Raw genomic sequence first — 25241 nt, forward strand, 5'->3', positions numbered from 1 at the left:
GGCTGTTTTGTCACAGAGAGGTTCTGGTTGCTCAGTGATGAAACCATGCGCTTTCTTTTCCAGGAAGTTTTCGCCTGCTGAGCGAAATTATGATGTGGGCAACCGAGAGTTGCTGGCCATGAAGTGGGCATTCGAGGAGTGGCGTCATTGGCTTGAAGGAGCTAAGCATCGCGTGGTGGTATTGACTGATCATAAGAACTTGACTTATCTCGAGTCTGCCAAGCGCTTGAATCCTAGACAAGCTCGTTGGTAGTTGTTTTTTGCCCGTTTTGACTTTGTGATTTCGTACCTTCCGGGCTCTAAAAATGTGAAGGCGGATGCTCTGTCTAGGAGTTTTGTGCCCGACTCTCCGGGTTTATCTGAGCCGGCGGGTATCCTCAAGGAAGGAGTAATTGTGTCTGCCATCTCCCCTGATTTGCGGCGGGTGCTGCAAAAATTTCAGGCTAATAAACCTGATCGTTGCCCAGCGGAGAAACTGTTTGTCTCTGATAGGTGGACGAATAGAGTTGTCTCTGAACTTCATTGTTCGGTGTTGGCTGGTCATCCTGGAATCTTTGGTACCAGAGAGTTAGTGGCTAGATCCTTTTGGTGGCCCTCTCTGTCGCGGGATGTGCGTACTTTTGTGCAGTCCTGTGGGATTTGTGCTCGGGCTAAGCCCTGCTGTTCTCGTGCCAGTGGGTTGCTTTTGCCCTTGCCGGTCCCGAAGAGGCCTTGGACACATATCTCTATGGATTTTATTTCTGACCTTCCCGTCTCTCAAAAGATGTCAGTCATTTGGGTGGTCTGTGATCGCTTTTCTAAGATGGTCCATCTGGTACCCTTGTCTAAATTGCCTTCCTCCTCTGATTTGGTGCCTTTGTTCTTCCAGCATGTGGTTCGTTTGCATGGCATTCCAGAGAATATTGTTTCTGACAGAGGTTCCCAGTTTGTTTCGAGGTTTTGGCGAGCCTTTTGTGGTAGGATGGGCATTGACTTGTCTTTTTCCTCGGCTTTCCATCCTCAGACTAATGGCCAGACCGAACGAACCAATCAGACCTTGGAAACATATCTGAGATGCTTTGTTTCTGCTGATCAGGATGACTGGGTGTCCTTTTTGCCTTTGGCTGAGTTCGCCCTTAATAATCGGGCCAGCTCGGCTACCTTGGTTTCGCCGTTTTTCTGCAATTCTGGGTTCCATCCTCGTTTCTCTTCAGGACAGGTTGAGTCTTCGGACTGTCCTGGTGTGGATACTGTGGTGGACAGTTTGCAGCAGATTTGGACTCAGGTAGTGGACAATTTGACCTTGTCCCAGGAGAAGGCTCAACTTTTCGCTAATCGCAGACGCCATGTGGGTCCCCGACTTCGTGTTGGGGATCTGGTTTGGTTATCTTCTCGTCATATTCCTATGAAGGTTTCCTCTCCTAAGTTTAAACCTCGTTTTATTGGTCCGTATAGGATTTCTGAGGTTCTTAATCCTGTGTCTTTTCGTCTGACCCTTCCAGATTCCTTTTCCATACATAACGTATTCCATAGGTCATTGTTGCGGAGATACGTGGCACCTTTGGTCCCATCTGTTGAGCCTCCTGCCCCGGTTTTGGTGGAGGGGGAATTGGAGTATATTGTGGAGAAGATTTTGGATTCTCGTGTTTCAAGACGGAAACTCCAGTATCTGGTTAAATGGAAGGGTTATGCTCAGGAAGATAATTCCTGGGTTTTTGCCTCTGATGTCCATGCTCCCGATCTTGTTCGTGCCTTTCATGTGGCTCATCCTGGTCGGCCTGGGGGCTCTGGTGAGGGTTCGGTGACCCCTCCTCAAGGGGGGGTACTGTTGTGAATTCTGTGGCAGAGTTCACTCCTGTGGTCACAAGTGGTACTTCGGCTGATTCTCTCTGGGAGCTTCCGTTTGTGGAGGAAAGTGGTACTGCAGCTTCTGAGTTTCCTCCCTCAGGTGATCTGGTGAGGTCGTTAGCTGCTTCTCTACTTAACTCCACCTGATGCTTTGATCCATGCTTCCTGTCAATGTTCCAGTGTTGGACTTGTGTTTCTCTGGATCATTCCTGTGGCCTGCTGCTCTGCATAGCTAAGTGCTTCTTTGCTATTTGTTGCTATTTATTCTGTCCAGCTTGTCTATTTGTTTTGCTGGAAGCTCTGGGACGCAAAGGGTGTACCTCCGTGCCGTTAGTTCGGTACGGAGGGTCTTTTTGCCCCCTTTGCGTGGTTTTCTTTAGGGTTTTGTGTAGACCGCAAAGTTATCTTTCCTATCCTCGTTCTGTCTAGAATATCGGGCCTCACTTTGCTGAATCTATTTCATCCCTACGTTTGTCTTTTCATCTTACTCACAGTCATTATATGTGGGGGGCTGCCTTTTCCTTTGGGGTATTTCTCTGAGGCAAGGTAGGCTTATTTTTCTATCTTCAGGCTAGTTAGTTTCTCAGGCTGTGCCGAGTTGCATAGGGAGCGTTAGGCGCAATCCACAGCTGCCTCTAGTTGTGTTTGGAGAGGATCAGGAATTGCGGTCTACAGAGTTTCCACGTCTCAGAGCTCGTTCTATTATTTTGGGTTATTGTCAGATCACTGTATGTGCTCTGATCGCTATGTACATTGTGTTACTGAATTGCCTATCATAACAGTCTGGTCAGGAGCGCTCCACGGCTACCTCTAGTGTGGTGTGATAGGATTAGGGATTGCGGTCAGCAGAGTTCCCACGTCTCAGAGCTCGTCCTATGTTATTAGTAACTATCAGGTCACTTTGTGTGCTCTTAATCACCAGGTCCATTGTGTTTCTGAATCACCAGTTCATAACACTATGCCAATTAACTGTACGCCGAAACTCCGGGAGAATGGCGACTGTTCTATGAGGACGCTTAGCTTTTTTGAAGCACACAGCGTGATCCAGCACAGAGCCGAAGTCTTCATCAACCTTCAGAGTTTGGTTGACGGCCTCAATCAGAGAATCAATCGTCCTCTGAAAGTCTGGCAAATCCAGATCTAAGGAGACGTCCAATTCATACTCAGAATCGAGTTTGCTACCAACGTCTGTAGAGGGAGAACGAGAAATGGAGCTCATGGACGGCATGTGATTGTACGGGAGACATACTACGTATCCGTTTCCTGGACGCTTGTGTGTTTCTAGATTGTGTGCGGCCCCTGCTAGCCGACTGTTCCCGTGCAGGGGAGGGTCCCTCTGCATCAGATGTGCGAACGCCATGATCCCGAGAAGGAACACTGAAGGATTCAAGCGCTTTGGCCAGAGAAGTCATAGATTGCGACAGAGACGAGACACACTCTGGGGCACAAGGACATTGTGCTCAGTGTCAGCGGGGGGCTCCTGAGCACATTTGGGGTCACAGGCTTTGCAGAGTGGTGAACTCTGAGTTTTTGAAAACATGAAGTAAAAAAGACTGTAAGAGTCTTATGGGTCTTATTTTTAGGTGCCTGAGGCTGGGACATGATGTACTCCTATGTGCCCCCTTAATCCACAGTCCTGTGTCTCCCAATGAGGCGAAGGAGAAAGCAAGACAGTTTTATTTGTATGCTGTCTAATTAACTAAAGCAATTTAATAACTTATGACTACCCCTGTAAAGCACGGTTCACATCACACTCCAGGCATAAATTCTGCTGATGAATTCGCAGTGCAGAATTTTCTGCAAACCTACTCTTGTGTTACCCAAAGTATCTTTCTGTTGTTGCATCCCGCAATATAGGAATAACGAGTGAAAATCCTTAAATCTGGTATTAATGGAAACTGATGGCGACAAGATTACCTAACATGCATGCAGCATTTTATGATGATTTATTGTACAAATGTAGAAAACCCGTAGGAAACCGCCACAAAATAAAATGATGCTTTTATCAATATTATAGTTTTTTTTCTTTTTTGCTGTCTTTTAAAACAAAAAGATTTAAAACCGTTTTCTCTGCTAATCCTAATCTTGAGTGATTACAGACTATGATGTTAATACTTGGCAGAAGAAGAGAACACAGTGCCCTATATTTACTGGTGATTTGTTAGTTGGGATTTTGGGGGGAGAAATGCTTTTCTTTGCTCTATTTTCCCAAACTTGTAATCTCTGGCATCAAATAAAATGTCTCCATTGTCTAACATGTTATATAATCCAAACATTCACTGAATGTCTCACTGCTATTCTACTTGGCAGTCTAGTTCCTTTCTAATTTATTTACCTCATTACTAACAAATGCAAATATCCAATTTACTTTTCAATTCTATATCGTGCATATCGTCACAAAACCTTTAGAAAGCCCTAAAATCCTGATGATGAAATTGTGGGAAACAAATTCCACCTTCCATTTAGTGGGAATCTGTCACCATTTTTTTGCTACTCCATCTGAGAGCAGCATGATTTAGGGGCAGAGAGCCAAATTATAGCGATGTATCACATGTTGAGCTGCTTGCTTCAGTTTTGATAAAATCACTGTTTTATCTGCTGCACATCTAGCAGTGAATAACCCCGCCCACACCAATGATTGGCTGTTTTCTGTGTATGCTGCGCGTAGGCAGAAAGCTGCCTATCAGTGGTGGGGGCGGGGTTACACACAGCTCTTGAATATGGAGGACTACAGAAGAGCAGGTTTACTAGTCCCATAGTAATAAAACCGGGTGACAGATTCCCTTTAAATAATTCTCTAAATGAAATTTAGACAAAAATAATACAATAAAAACTAGAAAAATAATATGCAGAATATAACATTAAATATATAAAACTTACTCTAAAACCGATCCTTATGAGACTGGTTTATAGAAAGAGCTTATTTGGAGATTTTCATACAGTAACTGGGGTTAAAGAACAGTTTGTAAATTGATCAAGATGGATGACAACAATACAGCACATTCAACTGCACAGAAAATGGAAGTACAGACTATTATACATCAGATCTTACCTTCAGGTCTTGTTCCAGGCTGCGGAGGAGCTCCCCATCTATCTCCCCAGTCTGAGCGTAGCGGAGCCTCTTGCGCTCTGCTTTCCGGAGGCGGTACTGTAGAATCCGACAGTTTTTATTGGCTCTCTCCAGCTCATGACGCATTTCCTGCAGCTGGCAAGCATCCTCCTCAAAGAAGGTGTCCCTCATCTCATCCATCTCCGTTCTCATCTCTTCAATTTCACTCTGATCACAAAAATGTGGGGGGGAGGGAGAACCATAAAGTGAGTAATGATTACAGTTAAAGGGCATCTATCACACCCAAAACGCTATTTCAACTACTTATACAGTCCTCTTGGGGACTCAGCCACTATAAGGCCATATTCACACGTTCAGTATTTGGTCAGTATTTTACCTCAGTATTTGATATATACAGAAGTGGTGCATATGTTTCTATTACACTTTCCTCTGATTGTTCTCATTCCTGGTTTTGACTTACAAATACTGATGGAAAATACTGACCAAATACTGATAGTGTGAACGTGGCCTAATACTCATACCTGCAGTGTAGATTTCACTTCTTTAAAGGGAACCTGTCACCAAGTTTTACCGCTATAAGATGCGGTCTCTGCCTTTTGGGGCTTATCTACACCATTCTATAATGCTGCAGATAAGCCCCTGGTCCAACCTGAAAGAGAAAAAAAACAACTTTTATTATACTCACCCGGAGACAGTCCGGTCCGATGGGCGCCTCCCATCTTCATGCGATGACGTCCTCTTCCTTGCTTCAGTCGTGGCTCCTGCGCAGGCGTACTGATTTGCCCTGTTGAGGGCAGAGCAAAGTACTGCAGTGCACAGGTGACGGGAAAGGTCAGAGAGGCCCAGCGTCTGCGCACTGCAGTACTTTACTCTGCCCTCAACAGGGCAAATCAGTACGCCTGCGCAGGAGCCGCGACACGAAGCAAGGAGGATGACGACATTGTATGAATATGGGAGGCGCCGGACCCAGACCGCACCTGACCGCCCCTGGGTGAGTATAATATAACTTGTTTTTCTAATCTTGCAGGTTACATCGGGTCTTATCTACAGCATTACAGAATGCTGTAGATAAGCCCCTAATGGCGGTGGCTGCAGCTTATATGCAAAAAATGAGGTGACAGATTCCCTTTAAATCAGAGATTGGTGTCACTCAAAATAGTTAATAAATAACATTTCCCACATGTCTGCTTTACATCAGCACAATTTTGAAAACATAATTTTTTTTTGTTAGGACGTTATAAGGGCTAAAAGTTGACCAGTGATTTCTCATTTTTCCAAGAAAATTTACAAAACCATTTTTTTAGGGACCACCTGACATTTGAAGTGACTTTGGGGGGTCAATATAACAGAAAATACCCAAAAGTGACACCATTCTAAAAACTGCACCCCTCAAACTGTTCAAAACCACATTCAAGAAGTTTATTAACCCTTCAGGTGCTTCACGAGAACTAAAGCAATGTGGAAGGAAAAAAATGAACATTTTACTTTTTTCACAAAAAAATTACGTTGGAACCAAATTTTTTTTTCACAAGGGTATCAAGAGAAAATGGACTGCCAAATTTGTTGTGCAATTTCTCCTGAGTATGCCAATACCCCGTATGTGGAGAAAAGCCACTATTTGGGGGCATGGAAGGGCTCAGAAGGGAGGGAGCACCATGTAACTAATTGAACGTAAAATTGGCTGGAACCATGTCGCGTTTGGAGACCTCTTGATGTACCTAAACAGTGTAACCTCCCAATTCTAACTCCAAACCGAACCCCAACACACCGCTAATCCTAATCCCAACCCTAACCCTAACCCCAACACACTCCTATCCCTAATCCCAACCCTAACCATAACCCTGACCACAACCCTAACCCCAACCCCAACACATCCCTAACCCCAATACACCCCTAACCCTAATCCCAACCCTAACTGTAATCCCAACCATAACCACAACCATAACCCTAGTCACAACCCTAACCCTAGCCCAAAGCTAACTTTAGCACAATAACTTTAACCCAACACTAACTTTAGCCCGACCCTAACCCTAGCCCCAACCCTAACCCTAGACCCAACCCTAACCCTAGGCCAACCCTAACTTTAGCCCAACCCGAGCCCCAACCCTATCCCTAGCCCAACGCTAACCCTAACCCAACCCCAACTTTAGGACAACCCTAAACCTAACGAAAAATGGAAATAAATAGATTTTTTCATTGTATTATTTTTACATAACTAAGGGGGTGATAAAGGGGGGCTTGATTGACCATTTTTTTTATTTTGATCCTATTGGTGCCGGCCGGCAGATCTCGGTAGGCGCACTGCACATGCACCCACCATTATCTTCCCGGAAGAAGACGCCACCGGCTGGGAGACTTCACAGGGGGATGCAGGGACACCGGAGGTACCAGAGGGGAATCGGGGGACCACATTTCTCTCTCCTCTGATGTGCGATCACATCACAGGCGAGAGAAATTAAATGGAAAATATAACTTTTTTTTAGCGGTCGCCGTTATTCCGTTGATAACGGCGATCGTAACACTGGGGTTGGTAAAAACCAATCCAAATCATGTCCTCCGGAGATAGCCGAGACCCTGGAGACATTTTGACGCTGGGGGGCGCTATACACTTAATTCTCAGCGCTGTTAAAAAGCAGCGCCAAGGCATAAGCACCCTTAACTGCCGCCATTTAAAGGCGTATCGGCGGTCATTAAGGGGGTTAAATAAAATTTTCCTGTGCTGAAATAATCTTATAAATGTGCCCCTGCTGTGTGCTGTGTAATGGCCGTGTCTGGCCGTGCAGGAACATGGTGTGATCATGCCACATCTCCTGGACAGGGGAGGAAGAAAAAGAGCATACAGACATTACAGCACGGGATCGCAGCTGAGTCTTTCTTTGAGGTTAAAGCATTTTTTTAAAAACGGGCAGGGAAATGTTTTTTCTCACAAAAAGAATTAGCTGTGATCCCATGCTGTAATGTCTCTATACTCGTTTGCCTCCCCCTACCCAGGAGCTGTGGTATGATCAGACCATGTCAGACACAGCCATTACACAGTCGGTGTCACATTCAGAAGATTATCTCAGCACAGGAACATTTTATTTCAACACATCCAATTGTAGAACTTATTATTACCACAAGATCTAATTATTGAAATAAACTTTATAATTAACTTTGTTTGTGGGGAAAACCCCTTTAAGTGTGAACGTAATAGGGCAGGGGTTTCATTTCAGGAGGCACGCAGGCAAGCAAGCGTTGTCAATCAAGCTAAGAGGAGGTTCACAGCATGTTGACCGAGTGGGAGGAGCGTGCACTCAGCACTTGGCCATGCTCAGACTGCACTAAAGATCACTCATGGTCTTTATAAAATAAAATCATATTACTGTTCAACTGAAGAAGTAAAATGTAAACTGCAGGTATGAGTTTTATATGGGTGCAGTCCCCAAAGGATTTCATTAGTATTTTAGAGAGGACCTGTCACTTGCTCAAAAACAGGAGTTAAATGCTTTGTAATAATCCCTAAACTCCCCGGATTTTGACACTTTTCTATCGTTTTGCAGCAGATCACTCCATTGCAGAGATATTCACACTGGTTGCTCTTGAGGCACAATATGTAAAATCACTGCTTAAAACACAGCTTGGCTTTTCTGCAGTCTTCTCTGCAGGGGTGCACTTTCACCCCTCCCAGACGCTGCCAACCATAGTATGGCAGCTGATCTAGCAGTCTCAGTCACTTCAAAGCTTTAATCCCCAGTGTATATGAAGAAGGGATGAAAAAGAACATACCTAGAGAAGACTGAACAAATACCCAACTGAACAACAAGCAGAAATTTCACATACTGCGCTCCAAAAGCAATACCTGTGACTATCTCTGCAATAAAGCAACGCAACACAAAAAGGAAAAGAGCGGTGGAATCAGGGAAGCTCACAGATTTTTACAAGCTATTTACCTCCATTTTTTTATCACACTGAACGACTACCCCAACACCAGATCCTCTTATAGCCCATTATTCTTGGCTGTTTCACATCGAATACAGCTACTGCAGAATGGAGTTCACCATAAGGCCCCTTTCACACATCAGTTTTTTGCTATCAGTCACGATCCGTCAAATTTTGAAAAAAACGGATCCGGTGACTGATGCGTTTTTTTCCCATAGATTTGTATTAGCGACAGATTGCGACGGATGGCCTCACATTTCATCCGTCGTTAGCTGGATCCATACAAATATGATTGTCCAGCGGACGGAGACAACGGAAACAGCAAAGTTTTCTGTGTATGTTGAAAAATCGGACAGCGATGGATCCTCCACCGTCCGTCGTTTGCTAGAATGGAAGCCTATGGGCGCCGGATTCGTCAAATGACGGAATCCAGCGACGGATTCCATTTTTTTTAACTGAGCATGCCCCGATTTATTTAGGATCCAATTAGCCAGATCCGTTAGTCGGATCCGTCGAAAAAAATAATCCGTTGCATCAGTTTTTCAAAATCTGCAAAAGATCCGTCGATCCGTCGAGCGAACGGATTGTGACTGACGGCAAAAAACTGATGTGTGAAAGGGGCCTAACCATTTGATGCACATCGTCTGAACACTGACTCAATTTAGTTACAACTCTGCAATAAGAACAGTTTGAGGTCGCAGACTGGGGTCCACCATGATTATAAACAAACTGAGCACCTCTCCCTCCACTCATATGTATACAGATTAGGAGCCATTTCTCCATGATCAGACAGGCCTGATGACATCACTCCCTCCACCATATGTGCACGGATGAGGACCCTCTCTCCATGATCAGACAGACATGATGACATCACTCCCTCCACCATGTGTGCACAGATGAGGACACTCTCTCCATGGTCAGACAGACATGATGACATCACTCCCTTCACCATGTGTGCACAGATGAGGACCCTCTCTCCATGGTCAGACAGGCCCGATGACATCACTTCCTCCACCATATGGGCACAGATGAGGACCCTCTCTCCATGGTCAGACAGATCTGATGACATCACTCCCTTCACCATGTGTGCACAGATGAGGACCCTCTCTCCATGGTCAGACAGACATGATGACATCACTCCCTTCACCATGTGTGCACAGATGAGGACCCTCTCTCCATGGTCAGACAGGCCCGATGACATCACTTCCTCCACCATATGGGCACAGATGAGGACCCTCTCTCCATGGTCAGACAGATCTGATGACATCACTCCCTTCACCATGTGTGCAAAGATGAGGACCCTCTCTCCATGATCAGACTGACCTGATGACATCACTCCCTAAACCATATGTGCACAGATGAGGACCCTCTCTCCATGATCAGACAGACCTGATGACATCACTCCCTCCACCATGTGTGCACAGATGAGGACCCTCTCTCCATGGTCAGACAGGCCCGATGACATCACTTCCTCCACCATATGGGCACAGATGAGGACCTCTCTCCATGGTCAGACAGATCTGATGACATCACTCCCTCCACCATGTGTGCACAGATGAGGACCCTCTCTCCATGATCAGACTGACCTGATGACATCACTCCCTAAACCATATATGCACAGATGAGGACCCTCTCTCCATGATCAGACAGACCTGATGACATCACTCCCTCCACCATATGTGCACAGATGAGGACCCTCTCTCCATGATCAGACAGACCTGATGACATCACTCCCTCCACCATGTGTGCACAGATGAGGACCCTCTCTCCATGGTCAGACAGGCCCGATGACATCACTTCCTCCACCATATGGGCACAGATGAGGACCTCTCTCCATGGTCAGACAGATCTGATGACATCACTCCCTTCACCATGTGTGCACAGATGAGGACCCTCTCTCCATGATCAGACTGACCTGATGACATCACTCCCTAAACCATATGTGCACAGATGAGAACCCTCTCTCCATGATCAGACAGACCTGATGACATCACTCCCTCCACCATATGTACACAGATAAGGACCCTCTCTCCATGGTCAGACAGGCCTGATGACATCACTCCCTCCACCATATGTGCACAGATAAGGACCCTCTATCCATGATCAGACAGGCCCGATGATATCACTCCCTCCACCATATGTACACAGATGAGGACACTCTCTCCATGGTCAGACTGACCTGATGACATCACTCCCTCCACCATATGTGGAAGGATGAGGACCCTCTTTCCATCATTAGACAGGCCTGATGACATCACTCCATCCACCATATGTGCACAGATGAGGACCCTCTCTCCATGGTCAGACAGACCTGATGACATCACTCCCTCCACCATATGTGCACAGATGAGGACCCTCGCTCCATGGTCAGACAGACCTGATGACATCACTCCCTCCACCATGTGTAAACAGATGAGGACCCTGTCTCCATGGTCAGACAGACATGATGACATCACTCCATCCACCATATGTGCACAGATGAGGAACCTCTCTCCATGGTCAGACCGGCCTGATGACATCACTCCCTCCACCATATGTGCACAGATGAGGACCCTCTCTCCATGGTCAGACCGGCCTGATGACATCACTCCCTCCACCATATGTGCACAGATGAGGACCCTCTCTCCATGGTCAGACAGACCTGATGACATCACTCCCTCCACCATATGTGCACGGATGAGGACCCTCTCTCCATGGTCAGACAGACCTGATGACATCACTCCCTCCACCATGTGTGCACAGATGAGGACCCTCTCTCCATGGTCAGACAGACCTGATGACATCACTCCCTCCACCATATGTGCACAGATGAGGACCCTCTCTCCATGATCAGACAGACCTGATGACATCACTCCCTCCACCATATGTACACAGATAAAGACCCTCTCTCCATGGTCAGACAGACCTGATGACATCACTCCCTCCACCATGTGTAAACAGATGAGGACCCTCTCTCCATGGTCAGACAGACCTGATGACATCACTCCCTCCTCCATGTGTAAACAGATGGGGACCATCTCTCCATGATCAGACAGACCTGATGACATCACTCCCTCCACCATATGTGCACAGATGAGAACCCTCTCTCCATGATCAGACAGACCTGATGACATCACTCCCTCCACCATATGTGCACAGATAAGGACCCTCTATCCATGATCAGACAGGCCCGATGATATCACTCCCTCCACCATATGTGCACAGATAAGGACCCTCTATCCATGATCAGACAGGCCTGATGACTTCACTCCCTCCACCATATGTGCACAGATAAGGACCCTCTATCCATGGTCAGACCGGCCTGATGACTTCACTCCCTCCACCATATGTGCACAGATAAGGACCCTCTATCCATGATCAGACAGGCCCGATGATATCACTCTTTCCACCATATGTACACAGATGAGGACACTCTCTCCATGGTCAGACTGACCTGATGACATCACTCCCTCCACCATATGTGGAAGGATGAGGACCCTCTTTCCATCATTAGACAGGCCTGATGACATCACTCCCTCCACCATATGTGCACAGATGAGGACCCTCTCTCCATGGTCAGACAGACCTGATGACATCACTCCCTCCACCATATGTGCACAGATGAGGACCCTCGCTCCATGGTCAGACAGACCTGATGACATCACTCCCTCCACCATGTGTAAACAGATGAGGACCCTGTCTCCATGGTCAGACAGACATGATGACATCACTCCTTCACCAAATGTGCACAGATGAGGACCCTCTCTCCATGGTAAGACCGGCCTGATGACATCACTCCCTCCACCATATGTGCACAGATGAGGACCCTCTCTCCATGGTCAGACAGACCTGATGACATCACTCCCTCCACCATATGTGCATGGATGAGGACCCTCTCTCCATGGTCAGACAGACCTGATGACATCACTCCCTCCACCATGTGTGCACAGATGAGGACCCTCTCTCCATGGTCAGACAGACCTGATGACATCACTCCCTCCACCATATGTGCACGGATGAGGACCCTCTCTCCATGATCAGACAGGCCTGATAACATCACTCCCTCCACCATATGTGCACAAATGGGGACCCTCTCTCCATGGTCAGACCGGCCTGATGACATCACTCCGTCCACCATATGTGCACGGATGAGGACCCTCTCTCCATCATTAGACAGGCCTGATGACTTCACTCCCTCCACCATATGTGCACAGATGAGGAACCTCGCTCCATGGTCAGACAGACCTGATGACATCACTCCCTATACCATGTGTAAACAAATGAGGACACTCTCTCCATGGTCAGACAGACCTGATGACATCACTCCCTCCACCATGTGTAAACAGATGAGGACCCTCTCTCTATGGTCAGACAGACCTGATGACATCATTCCCTCCACCATGTGTAAACAGATGAGGACCCTCTCTCCATGGTCAGACAGACCTGATGACATCTCTCCCTCCACCATATGTGCACAAATGAGGACCCTCTCTCCATGGTCAGACAGACCTGATAACATCACTCTCTCCACCATATGTGCACAGATGGGGACCCTCTCTCCATGGTCAGACCGGCCTGATGACATCACTCCGTCCACCATATGTGCACGGATGAGGACCCTCTTTCCATCATTAGACAGGCCTGATGACTTCACTCCCTCCACCATATGTGCACAGATGAGGACCCTCTCTCCATGATCAGACAGGCTCGATGACATCACTCCCTCCACAATATGTGCACAGATGAGGACCCTCTCTCCATGGTCAGACAGACCTGATGACATCACTCCCTCCACCATGTGTAAACAGATGAGGACCCTCTCTCCATGGTCAGACAGACCTGATGACATCATTCCCTCCACCATGTGTAAACAGATGAGGACCCTCTCTCCATGGTCAGACAGACCTGATGACATCTCTCCCTCCACCATATGTGCACAAATGAGGACCCTCTCTCCATGGTCAGACAGACCTGATGACATCACTCCCTCCACCATGTGTGCACAGATGAGGACCCTCTCTCCATGGTCAGACAGACCTGATGACATCACTCCCTCCACCATATGTGCACAGATGAGGACCCTCTCTCCATGATCAGACAGGCCTGATAACATCACTCCCTCCACCATATGTGCACAAATGGGGACCCTCTCTCCATGGTCAGACCGGCCTGACGACATCACTCCGTCCACCATATGTGCACGGATGAGGACCCTCTCTCCATCATTAGACAGGCCTGATGACTTCACTCCCTCCACCATATGTGCACGGATGAGGACCCTCTCTCCATGATCAGACAGACCTGATGACATCACTCCCTCCACCATATGTGCACAGATGAGGACTCTCTCTCCATGGTCAGACAGACCTGATGACATCACTCCCTCCACCATACTGTATGTGCACAGATGAGGAACCTCGCTCCATGGTCAGACAGACCTGATGACATCACTCCCTACACCATGTGTAAACAGATGAGGACCCTCTCTCCATGGTCAGACAGACCTGATGACATCACTTCCTCCACCATGTGTAAACAGATGAGGACCCTCTCTCCATGGTCAGACAGACCTGATGACATCTCTCCCTCCACCATATGTGCACAAATGAGGACCCTCTCTCCATGGTCAGACAGACCTGATAACATCACTCTCTCCACCATATGTGCACAGATGGGGACCCTCTCTCCATGGTCAGACCGGCCTGATGACATCACTCCGTCCACCATATGTGCACGGATGAGGACCCTCTTTCCATCATTAGACAGGCCTGATGACTTCACTCCCTCCACCATATGTGCACAGATGAGGACCCTCTCTCCATGATCAGACAGACATGATGACATCACTCCCTCCACCATATGTGCACAGATGAGGACCCTCTCTCCATGATCAGACAGACATGATGACATCACTCCCTCCACCATATGTGCACAGATGAGGACCCTCTCTCCATGGTCAGACAGACATGATAACATCTCTCCCACCACCATGTGTGCACAGATGAGGACCCTCTCTCCATGGTCAGACCGGCCTGATGACATCACTCCCTCCACCATGTGTGCACAGATGAGGACCCTCTCTCCATGATCAGACAGGCCCGATGACATCACTCCCTCCACCATATGTGCACAGAAGAGGACCCTCTCTCCATGGTCAGACAGACATGATGACATCTCTCCCACCACCATGTGTGCACAGATGAGGACCCTCTCTCCATGGTCAGACCGGCCTGATGACATCACTCCCTCCACCATGTGTGCACAGATGAGGACCCTCTCTCCATGATCAGACAGACATGATGACATCACTCCCTCCACCATATGTGCACAGATGAGGACCCTCTCTCCATGGTCAGACAGACATGATGACATCTCTCCCACCACCATGTGTGCACAGATGAGGACCCTCTCTCCATGGTCAGACCGGCCTGATGACATCACTCCCTCCACCATGTGTGCACAGATGAGGACCCTCTCTCCATGGTCAGACCGGCCTGATGACATCACTCCCTCCACCATGTGTGCACAGATGAGGATCCAATCTCCCTGATCAGACAGGCCTGATGACATCACTCCATCCACTATATGTGCACAGATGAGGACCCTCTCTCCATGGTCAGACAGACCTGATGACATTACTCCCTCCACCATGTGTGCACAGATGAGGACCCTCTCTCCATGATCAGACAGACTTGATGACATCACTCCCTCCACCATATGTGCACGTATGAGGACCCTCTCTCCATGGTCAGACAGACCTGATGACATCACTCCCTCCACCATGTGTGCACACATGAGGACCCTCTCTCCATGGTCAGACCGGCCTGATGACATCACTCCCTCCACCATATGTGCACAGATGAGGACCCTCTCTCCATGGTCAGACAGACCTGATGACATCACTCCCTCCACCATGTGTGCACAGATGAGGACCCTCTCTCCATGATCAGACAGACCTGATGACATCACTCCCTCCACCATATGTGCACAGATGAGGACTCTCTCTCCATGGTCAGACCGGCCTGAAGACATCACTCCCTCAACCATATGTGCACAGATGAAGACCCTCGCTCCATGGTCAGACAGACCTGATGACATCACTCCCTCCACCATGTGTAAACAGATGAGGACCCTCTCTCCATGGTTAGACAGACCTGATAACATCACTCCCTCCACCATGTGTGCACAGATGAGGACCCTCTCTCCATGATCAGACAGACCTGATGACATCACTCCCTCCACCATATGTGCACAGATGGGGACCCTCTCTCCATGATCAGACAGACCTGATGACATCACTCCATCCACCATATGTGCACGGATGAGGACCCTCTTTCCATCATTAGACAGGCCTGATGACTTCACTCCCTCCACCATATGTGCACAGATGAGGACCCTCTCTCCATGATCAGACAGGCCCGATGACATCACTCCCTCCACCATATGGGCACAGATGAGGACCCTCTCTCCATGGTCAGACAGATCTGATTACATCACTCCCTCTACCATATGTGCACAGATGAGGACCCTCTCTCCATGATCAGACAGACATGATGACATCACTCCCTCCGCCATATGTGCACAGATGAGGACCCTCTCTCCATAATCAGACAGGCCTGATGACATCACTCCCTCCACCATATGTACACAGATGAGGACACTCTCTCCATGGTCAGACAGACCTGATGACATCACTCCCTCCACCAAGTGTGCACAGATGAGGGCCCTCTCTCCATGGTCAGACAGACCTGATGACATCACTCCCTCCACCATGTGTGCACAGATGAGGACCCTCTCTCTATGGTCAGACAGGCCTGATGACATCACTCCCTCCACCATATGTGCACGGATGAGGACCCTCTCTCCATGATCAGACAGACATGATGACATCACTCCCTCCACCATATGTGCACGGATGAGGACCCTCTCTCCATGGTCAGACAGGCCCGATGACATCACTCCCTCCAGCATATGTGCACAGATGAGGACCCTCTCTCCATGGTCAGACAGGCCTGATGACATCATTCCCTCCACCATATGTGCACAGATGAGGACCCTCTCTCCATGGTCAGACAGACCTGATGACATCACTCCCTCCACCATGTGTGCACAGATGAGGACCCTCTCTCCATGATCAGACAGATCTGATTACATCACTCCCTCCACCATATGTGCACAGGTGAGGACCCTCTCTCCATGATCAGACAGGCCTGATGACATCACTACTTCCACCATATGTGCACAGATGAGGACCCTCTCTCCATGATCAGACAGACCTGATGATATCACTCCCTCCACCATATGTGCACAGATGAGGACCCTCTCTCCATGGTCAGAGAGACCTGATGACATCACTCCCTCCACCATATGTGCACAGATGAGGACCCTCTCTCCATGGTTAGACAGGCCTGATGACATCACTCCCTCCACCAAGTGTGCACAGATGAGGACCCTCTCTCCATGGTCAGACCGGCCTGATGACATCACTCCCTCCATCATATGTGCACAGATGAGGACCCTCTCTCCATGGTCAGACAGACATGATGACATCACTCCCTCCACCATATGTGCACAGATGAGGACCCTCTGTCCATGGTCAGACAGGCCTGATGACATCACTCCCTCAACCATATGTGCACAGATGAGGACCCTCTCTCCATGGTCAGACAGACCTGATGACATCACTCCCTCCACCATGTGTGCACAGATGAGGACCCTCTCTCCATGATAAGACCGGCCTGATGACATCACTCCCTCAACCATGTGTGCACAGATGAGGACCCTCTCTCCATGGTCAGACAGGCCTGATGACATCACTCCCTCCACCATGTGTGCAAAGATGAGCACTCTCTCTCCATGGTCAGACCGGCCTGATGACATCACTCCCTCCACCATATGGGCACAGATGAGGACCCTCTCTCCATGGTCAGACAGGCCCGATGACATCACTCCCTCCACCATGTGTGCACAGATGAGGACCCTCTCTCCATTGTCAGACAGGCCTGATGACATCACTCCCTCCACCATATGTACACAGATGAGGACCCTCTCTCCATGGTCAGAAAGAACTGATGACATCACTCCCTCCACCATATGTGCACGGATGAGGACCCTCTCTCCGTGGTCAGACAGACCTGATGACATCATTCCCTCCACCATGTGTGCACAGATGAAGACTCTCTCTCCATGGTCAGACAGACAGGATGACATCTCTCCCTCCACCATGTGTGCACAGATGAGGACCCTCTCTCCATGGTCAGACAGACCTGATGACATCACTCCCTCCACCATATGTGCACAGATGAGGACCCTCTCTCCATGATCAGACAGACCTGATGACATCACTCCCTCCACCATATGTGCACAGATGAGGACCCTCTCTCCATGATCAGACAGACCTGATGACATCACTCCCTCCACCATGTGTGCACAGATGAGAACCCTCTCTCCATGGTCAGACAGACCTGATGACATCACTCCCTCCACCATATGTGCACAGATGGGGACCCTCTCTCCATGGTCAGACAGACCTGATGACATCACTCCCTCCACCATATGTGCACAGATGAGGACCCTCTCTCCATGATCAGACAGGCCTGATAACATCACTCCCTCCACCATATGTGCACAAATGGGGACCCTCTCTCCATGGTCAGACCGGCCTGACGACATCACTCCGTCCACCATATGTGCACGGATGAGGACCCTCTCTCCATCATTAGACAGGCCTGATGACTTCACTCCCTCCACCATATGTGCACGGATGAGGACCCTCTCTCCATGATCAGACAGACCTGATGACATCACTCCCTCCACCATATGTGCACAGATGAGGACTCTCTCTCCATGGTCAGACAGACCTGATGACATCACTCCCTCCACCATACTGTATGTGCACAGATGAGGAACCTCGCTCCATGGTCAGACAGACCTGATGACATCACTCCCTACACCATGTGTAAACAGATGAGGACCCTCTCTCCATGGTCAGACAGACCTGATGACATCACTTCCTCCACCATGTGTAAACAGATGAGGACCCTCTCTCCATGGTCAGACAGACCTGATGACATCTCTCCCTCCACCATATGTGCACAAATGAGGACCCTCTCTCCATGGTCAGACAGACCTGATAACATCACTCTCTCCACCATATGTGCACAGATGGGGACCCTCTCTCCATGGTCAGACCGGCCTGATGACATCACTCCGTCCACCATATGTGCACGGATGAGGACCCTCTTTCCATCATTAGACAGGCCTGATGACTTCACTCCCTCCACCATATGTGCACAGATGAGGACCCTCTCTCCATGATCAGACAGACATGATGACATCACTCCCTCCACCATATGTGCACAGATGAGGACCCTCTCTCCATGATCAGACAGACATGATGACATCACTCCCTCCACCATATGTGCACAGATGAGGACCCTCTCTCCATGGTCAGACAGACATGATAACATCTCTCCCACCACCATGTGTGCACAGATGAGGACCCTCTCTCCATGGTCAGACCGGCCTGATGACATCACTCCCTCCACCATGTGTGCACAGATGAGGACCCTCTCTCCATGATCAGACAGGCCCGATGACATCACTCCCTCCACCATATGTGCACAGAAGAGGACCCTCTCTCCATGGTCAGACAGACATGATGACATCTCTCCCACCACCATGTGTGCACAGATGAGGACCCTCTCTCCATGGTCAGACCGGCCTGATGACATCACTCCCTCCACCATGTGTGCACAGATGAGGACCCTCTCTCCATGATCAGACAGACATGATGACATCACTCCCTCCACCATATGTGCACAGATGAGGACCCTCTCTCCATGGTCAGACAGACATGATGACATCTCTCCCACCACCATGTGTGCACAGATGAGGACCCTCTCTCCATGGTCAGACCGGCCTGATGACATCACTCCCTCCACCATGTGTGCACAGATGAGGACCCTCTCTCCATGGTCAGACCGGCCTGATGACATCACTCCCTCCACCATGTGTGCACAGATGAGGATCCAATCTCCCTGATCAGACAGGCCTGATGACATCACTCCATCCACTATATGTGCACAGATGAGGACCCTCTCTCCATGGTCAGACAGACCTGATGACATTACTCCCTCCACCATGTGTGCACAGATGAGGACCCTCTCTCCATGATCAGACAGACTTGATGACATCACTCCCTCCACCATATGTGCACGTATGAGGACCCTCTCTCCATGGTCAGACAGACCTGATGACATCACTCCCTCCACCATGTGTGCACACATGAGGACCCTCTCTCCATGGTCAGACCGGCCTGATGACATCACTCCCTCCACCATATGTGCACAGATGAGGACCCTCTCTCCATGGTCAGACAGACCTGATGACATCACTCCCTCCACCATGTGTGCACAGATGAGGACCCTCTCTCCATGATCAGACAGACCTGATGACATCACTCCCTCCACCATATGTGCACAGATGAGGACTCTCTCTCCATGGTCAGACCGGCCTGAAGACATCACTCCCTCAACCATATGTGCACAGATGAAGACCCTCGCTCCATGGTCAGACAGACCTGATGACATCACTCCCTCCACCATGTGTAAACAGATGAGGACCCTCTCTCCATGGTTAGACAGACCTGATAACATCACTCCCTCCACCATGTGTGCACAGATGAGGACCCTCTCTCCATGATCAGACAGACCTGATGACATCACTCCCTCCACCATATGTGCACAGATGGGGACCCTCTCTCCATGATCAGACAGACCTGATGACATCACTCCATCCACCATATGTGCACGGATGAGGACCCTCTTTCCATCATTAGACAGGCCTGATGACTTCACTCCCTCCACCATATGTGCACAGATGAGGACCCTCTCTCCATGATCAGACAGGCCCGATGACATCACTCCCTCCACCATATGGGCACAGATGAGGACCCTCTCTCCATGGTCAGACAGATCTGATTACATCACTCCCTCTACCATATGTGCACAGATGAGGACCCTCTCTCCATGATCAGACAGACATGATGACATCACTCCCTCCGCCATATGTGCACAGATGAGGACCCTCTCTCCATAATCAGACAGGCCTGATGACATCACTCCCTCCACCATATGTACACAGATGAGGACACTCTCTCCATGGTCAGACAGACCTGATGACATCACTCCCTCCACCAAGTGTGCACAGATGAGGGCCCTCTCTCCATGGTCAGACAGACCTGATGACATCACTCCCTCCACCATGTGTGCACAGATGAGGACCCTCTCTCTATGGTCAGACAGGCCTGATGACATCACTCCCTCCACCATATGTGCACGGATGAGGACCCTCTCTCCATGATCAGACAGACATGATGACATCACTCCCTCCACCATATGTGCACGGATGAGGACCCTCTCTCCATGGTCAGACAGGCCCGATGACATCACTCCCTCCAGCATATGTGCACAGATGAGGACCCTCTCTCCATGGTCAGACAGGCCTGATGACATCATTCCCTCCACCATATGTGCACAGATGAGGACCCTCTCTCCATGGTCAGACAGACCTGATGACATCACTCCCTCCACCATGTGTGCACAGATGAGGACCCTCTCTCCATGATCAGACAGATCTGATTACATCACTCCCTCCACCATATGTGCACAGGTGAGGACCCTCTCTCCATGATCAGACAGGCCTGATGACATCACTACTTCCACCATATGTGCACAGATGAGGACCCTCTCTCCATGATCAGACAGACCTGATGATATCACTCCCTCCACCATATGTGCACAGATGAGGACCCTCTCTCCATGGTCAGAGAGACCTGATGACATCACTCCCTCCACCATATGTGCACAGATGAGGACCCTCTCTCCATGGTTAGACAGGCCTGATGACATCACTCCCTCCACCAAGTGTGCACAGATGAGGACCCTCTCTCCATGGTCAGACCGGCCTGATGACATCACTCCCTCCATCATATGTGCACAGATGAGGACCCTCTCTCCATGGTCAGACAGACATGATGACATCACTCCCTCCACCATATGTGCACAGATGAGGACCCTCTGTCCATGGTCAGACAGGCCTGATGACATCACTCCCTCAACCATATGTGCACAGATGAGGACCCTCTCTCCATGGTCAGACAGACCTGATGACATCACTCCCTCCACCATGTGTGCACAGATGAGGACCCTCTCTCCATGATAAGACCGGCCTGATGACATCACTCCCTCAACCATGTGTGCACAGATGAGGACCCTCTCTCCATGGTCAGACAGGCCTGATGACATCACTCCCTCCACCATGTGTGCAAAGATGAGCACTCTCTCTCCATGGTCAGACCGGCCTGATGACATCACTCCCTCCACCATATGGGCACAGATGAGGACCCTCTCTCCATGGTCAGACAGGCCCGATGACATCACTCCCTCCACCATGTGTGCACAGATGAGGACCCTCTCTCCATTGTCAGACAGGCCTGATGACATCACTCCCTCCACCATATGTACACAGATGAGGACCCTCTCTCCATGGTCAGAAAGAACTGATGACATCACTCCCTCCACCATATGTGCACGGATGAGGACCCTCTCTCCGTGGTCAGACAGACCTGATGACATCATTCCCTCCACCATGTGTGCACAGATGAAGACTCTCTCTCCATGGTCAGACAGACAGGATGACATCTCTCCCTCCACCATGTGTGCACAGATGAGGACCCTCTCTCCATGGTCAGACAGACCTGATGACATCACTCCCTCCACCATATGTGCACAGATGAGGACCCTCTCTCCATGATCAGACAGACCTGATGACATCACTCCCTCCACCATATGTGCACAGATGAGGACCCTCTCTCCATGATCAGACAGACCTGATGACATCACTCCCTCCACCATGTGTGCACAGATGAGAACCCTCTCTCCATGGTCAGACAGACCTGATGACATCACTCCCTCCACCATATGTGCACAGATGGGGACCCTCTCTACATGATCAGACAGACCTGATGACATCACTCCCTCCACCATATGGGCACAGATGAGGACCCTCTCTCCATGGTCAGACAGGCCTGATGACATCACTCACTCCACCATATGTGCACAGATGAGGACCCTTTCTCCATGGTCAGACAGGCCCGATCCCGATCCACTATGTGTGCACAGATGAGGACCCTCTCTCCATGGTCAGACAGGCTCGATGACATCACTCCCTCCACCATGTGTGCACAGATGAGGACCCTCTCTCCATGGTCAGACAGACCTGATGACATCACTCCCTCCACCATGTGTGCACAGATGAGGACCCTCTCTCCATGGTCAGACAGGCCTGATGACATCACTCCCTCCACCATGTGTGCACAGATGAGGACCCTCTCTCCATGGTCAGACCGGCCTGATGATATCACTCCCTCCACCATATGTGCACAGATCAGGACCCTCTCTCCATGATCAGACCGGCCTGATGACATCACTCCCTCCACCATGTATGCACAGATGAGGACCCTCTCTCCATGGTCAGACAGACCTGATGACATCACTCCCTCCACCATATGTGCACAGATGAGGACCCTCTTTCCATCATTAGACCGGCCTGATGACATCACTCCCTCCACCATACTGTATGTGCACAGATGAGGACCCTCTCTCCATGGTCAGACAGACCTGATGACATCACTCCCTCCACCATTTGTGCACAGATGAGGACCCTCTCTCCATGGTCAGACAGGCCCGATGACATCACTCCCTCCACCATTTGTGCACAGATGAGGACCCTCTCTCCATGGTCAGACAGACCTGATGACATCACTCCCTCCACCATATGTGCACAGATGAGGACCCTCTCTCCATGGTCAGACAGACCTGATGACATCACTCCCTCCACCATATGTGCACAGATGAGGACCCTCTCTCCATGGTCAGACAGACCTGATGACATCACTCCCTCCACCATATGTGCACAGATGAGGACCCTCTCTCCATGGTCAGACAGGCCCGATGACATCACTCCCTCCACCATATGTGCACAGATGAGGACCCTGTCTCCATGGTCAGACAGACCTGATGACATCACTCCCTCCACCATGTGTGCACAGATGAGGACCCTGTCTCCATGGTCAGACAGACCTGATGACATCACTCCCTCCACCATATGTGCACAGATGAGGACCCTCTCTCCATGGTCAGACAGACCTGATGACATCACTCCCTCCACCATATGGGCACAGATGAGGACCCTCTCTCCATGGTCAGACAGGCCCGATGACATCACTCCCTCCACCATATGTGCACAGATGAGGACCCTGTCTCCATGGTCAGACAGACCTGATGACATCACTCCCTCCACCATATGTGCACAGATGAGGACCCTGTCTCCATGGTCAGACAGACCTGATGACATCACTCCCTCCACCATATGTGCACAGATGAGGACCCTCTCTCCATGGTCAGTCAGACCTGATGACATCACTCCCTCCACCATATGTGCACAGATGAGGACCCTCTCTCCATGGTCAGACAGGCCCGATGACATCACTCCCTCCACCATGTGTGCACAGATGAGGACCCTCTCTCCATGGTCAGACAGGCCCGATGACATCACTCCCTCCACCATATGTGCACAGATGAGGACCCTGTCTCCATGGTCAGACAGACCTGATGACATCACTCCCTCCACCATGTGTGCACAGATGAGGACCCTGTCTCCATGGTCAGACAGACCTGATGACATCACTCCCTCCACCATATGTGCACAGATGAGGACCCTCTCTCCATGGTCAGACAGACCTGATGACATCACTCCCTCCACCATATGGGCACAGATGAGGACCCTCTCTCCATGGTCAGACAGGCCCGATGACATCACTCCCTCCACCATATGTGCACAGATGAGGACCCTGTCTCCATGGTCAGACAGACCTGATGACATCACTCCCTCCACCATATGTGCACAGATGAGGACCCTGTCTCCATGGTCAGACAGACCTGATGACATCACTCCCTCCACCATATGTGCACAGATGAGGACCCTCTCTCCATGGTCAGTCAGACCTGATGACATCACTCCCTCCACCATATGTGCACAGATCAGGACCCTCTCTCCATGGTCAGACAGGCCCGATGACATCACTCCCTCCACCATGTGTGCACAGATGAGGACCCTCTCTCCATGGTCAGACAGGCCCGATGACATCACTCCCTCCACCATGTGTGCACAGATGAGGACCCTCTCTCCATTGTCAGACAGGCCTGATGACATCACTCCCTCCACCATATGTACACAGATGAGGACCCTCTCTCCATGGTCAGAAAGAACTGATGACATCACTCCCTCCACCATATGTGCACGGATGAGGACCCTCTCTCCGTGGTCAGACAGACCTGATGACATCATTCCCTCCACCATGTGTGCACAGATGAAGACTCTCTCT

The 25241-nt window shown here is 49.7% G+C and overlaps 1 protein-coding gene across 2 annotated transcripts in view; it reads right to left on the reverse strand.

The window, feature by feature from the left end:
- Nucleotides 1-25241, reverse strand: part of MTCL3 (MTCL family member 3) — a 181044-nt gene that overhangs the window by 140795 nt on the left and 15008 nt on the right. For both annotated transcript variants that reach the window (XM_069726071.1, XM_069726070.1), the window contains exon 2: nucleotides 4880-5104. In XM_069726071.1, coding sequence (XP_069582172.1) covers nucleotides 4880-5104 — 225 coding nt within the window. The remainder of the gene's footprint in view (nucleotides 1-4879; nucleotides 5105-25241) is intronic.

This window comes from Ranitomeya imitator, chromosome 5, assembly GCF_032444005.1.
Source record: "Ranitomeya imitator isolate aRanImi1 chromosome 5, aRanImi1.pri, whole genome shotgun sequence".
Classification (NCBI taxonomy): domain Eukaryota; kingdom Metazoa; phylum Chordata; class Amphibia; order Anura; family Dendrobatidae; genus Ranitomeya; species Ranitomeya imitator.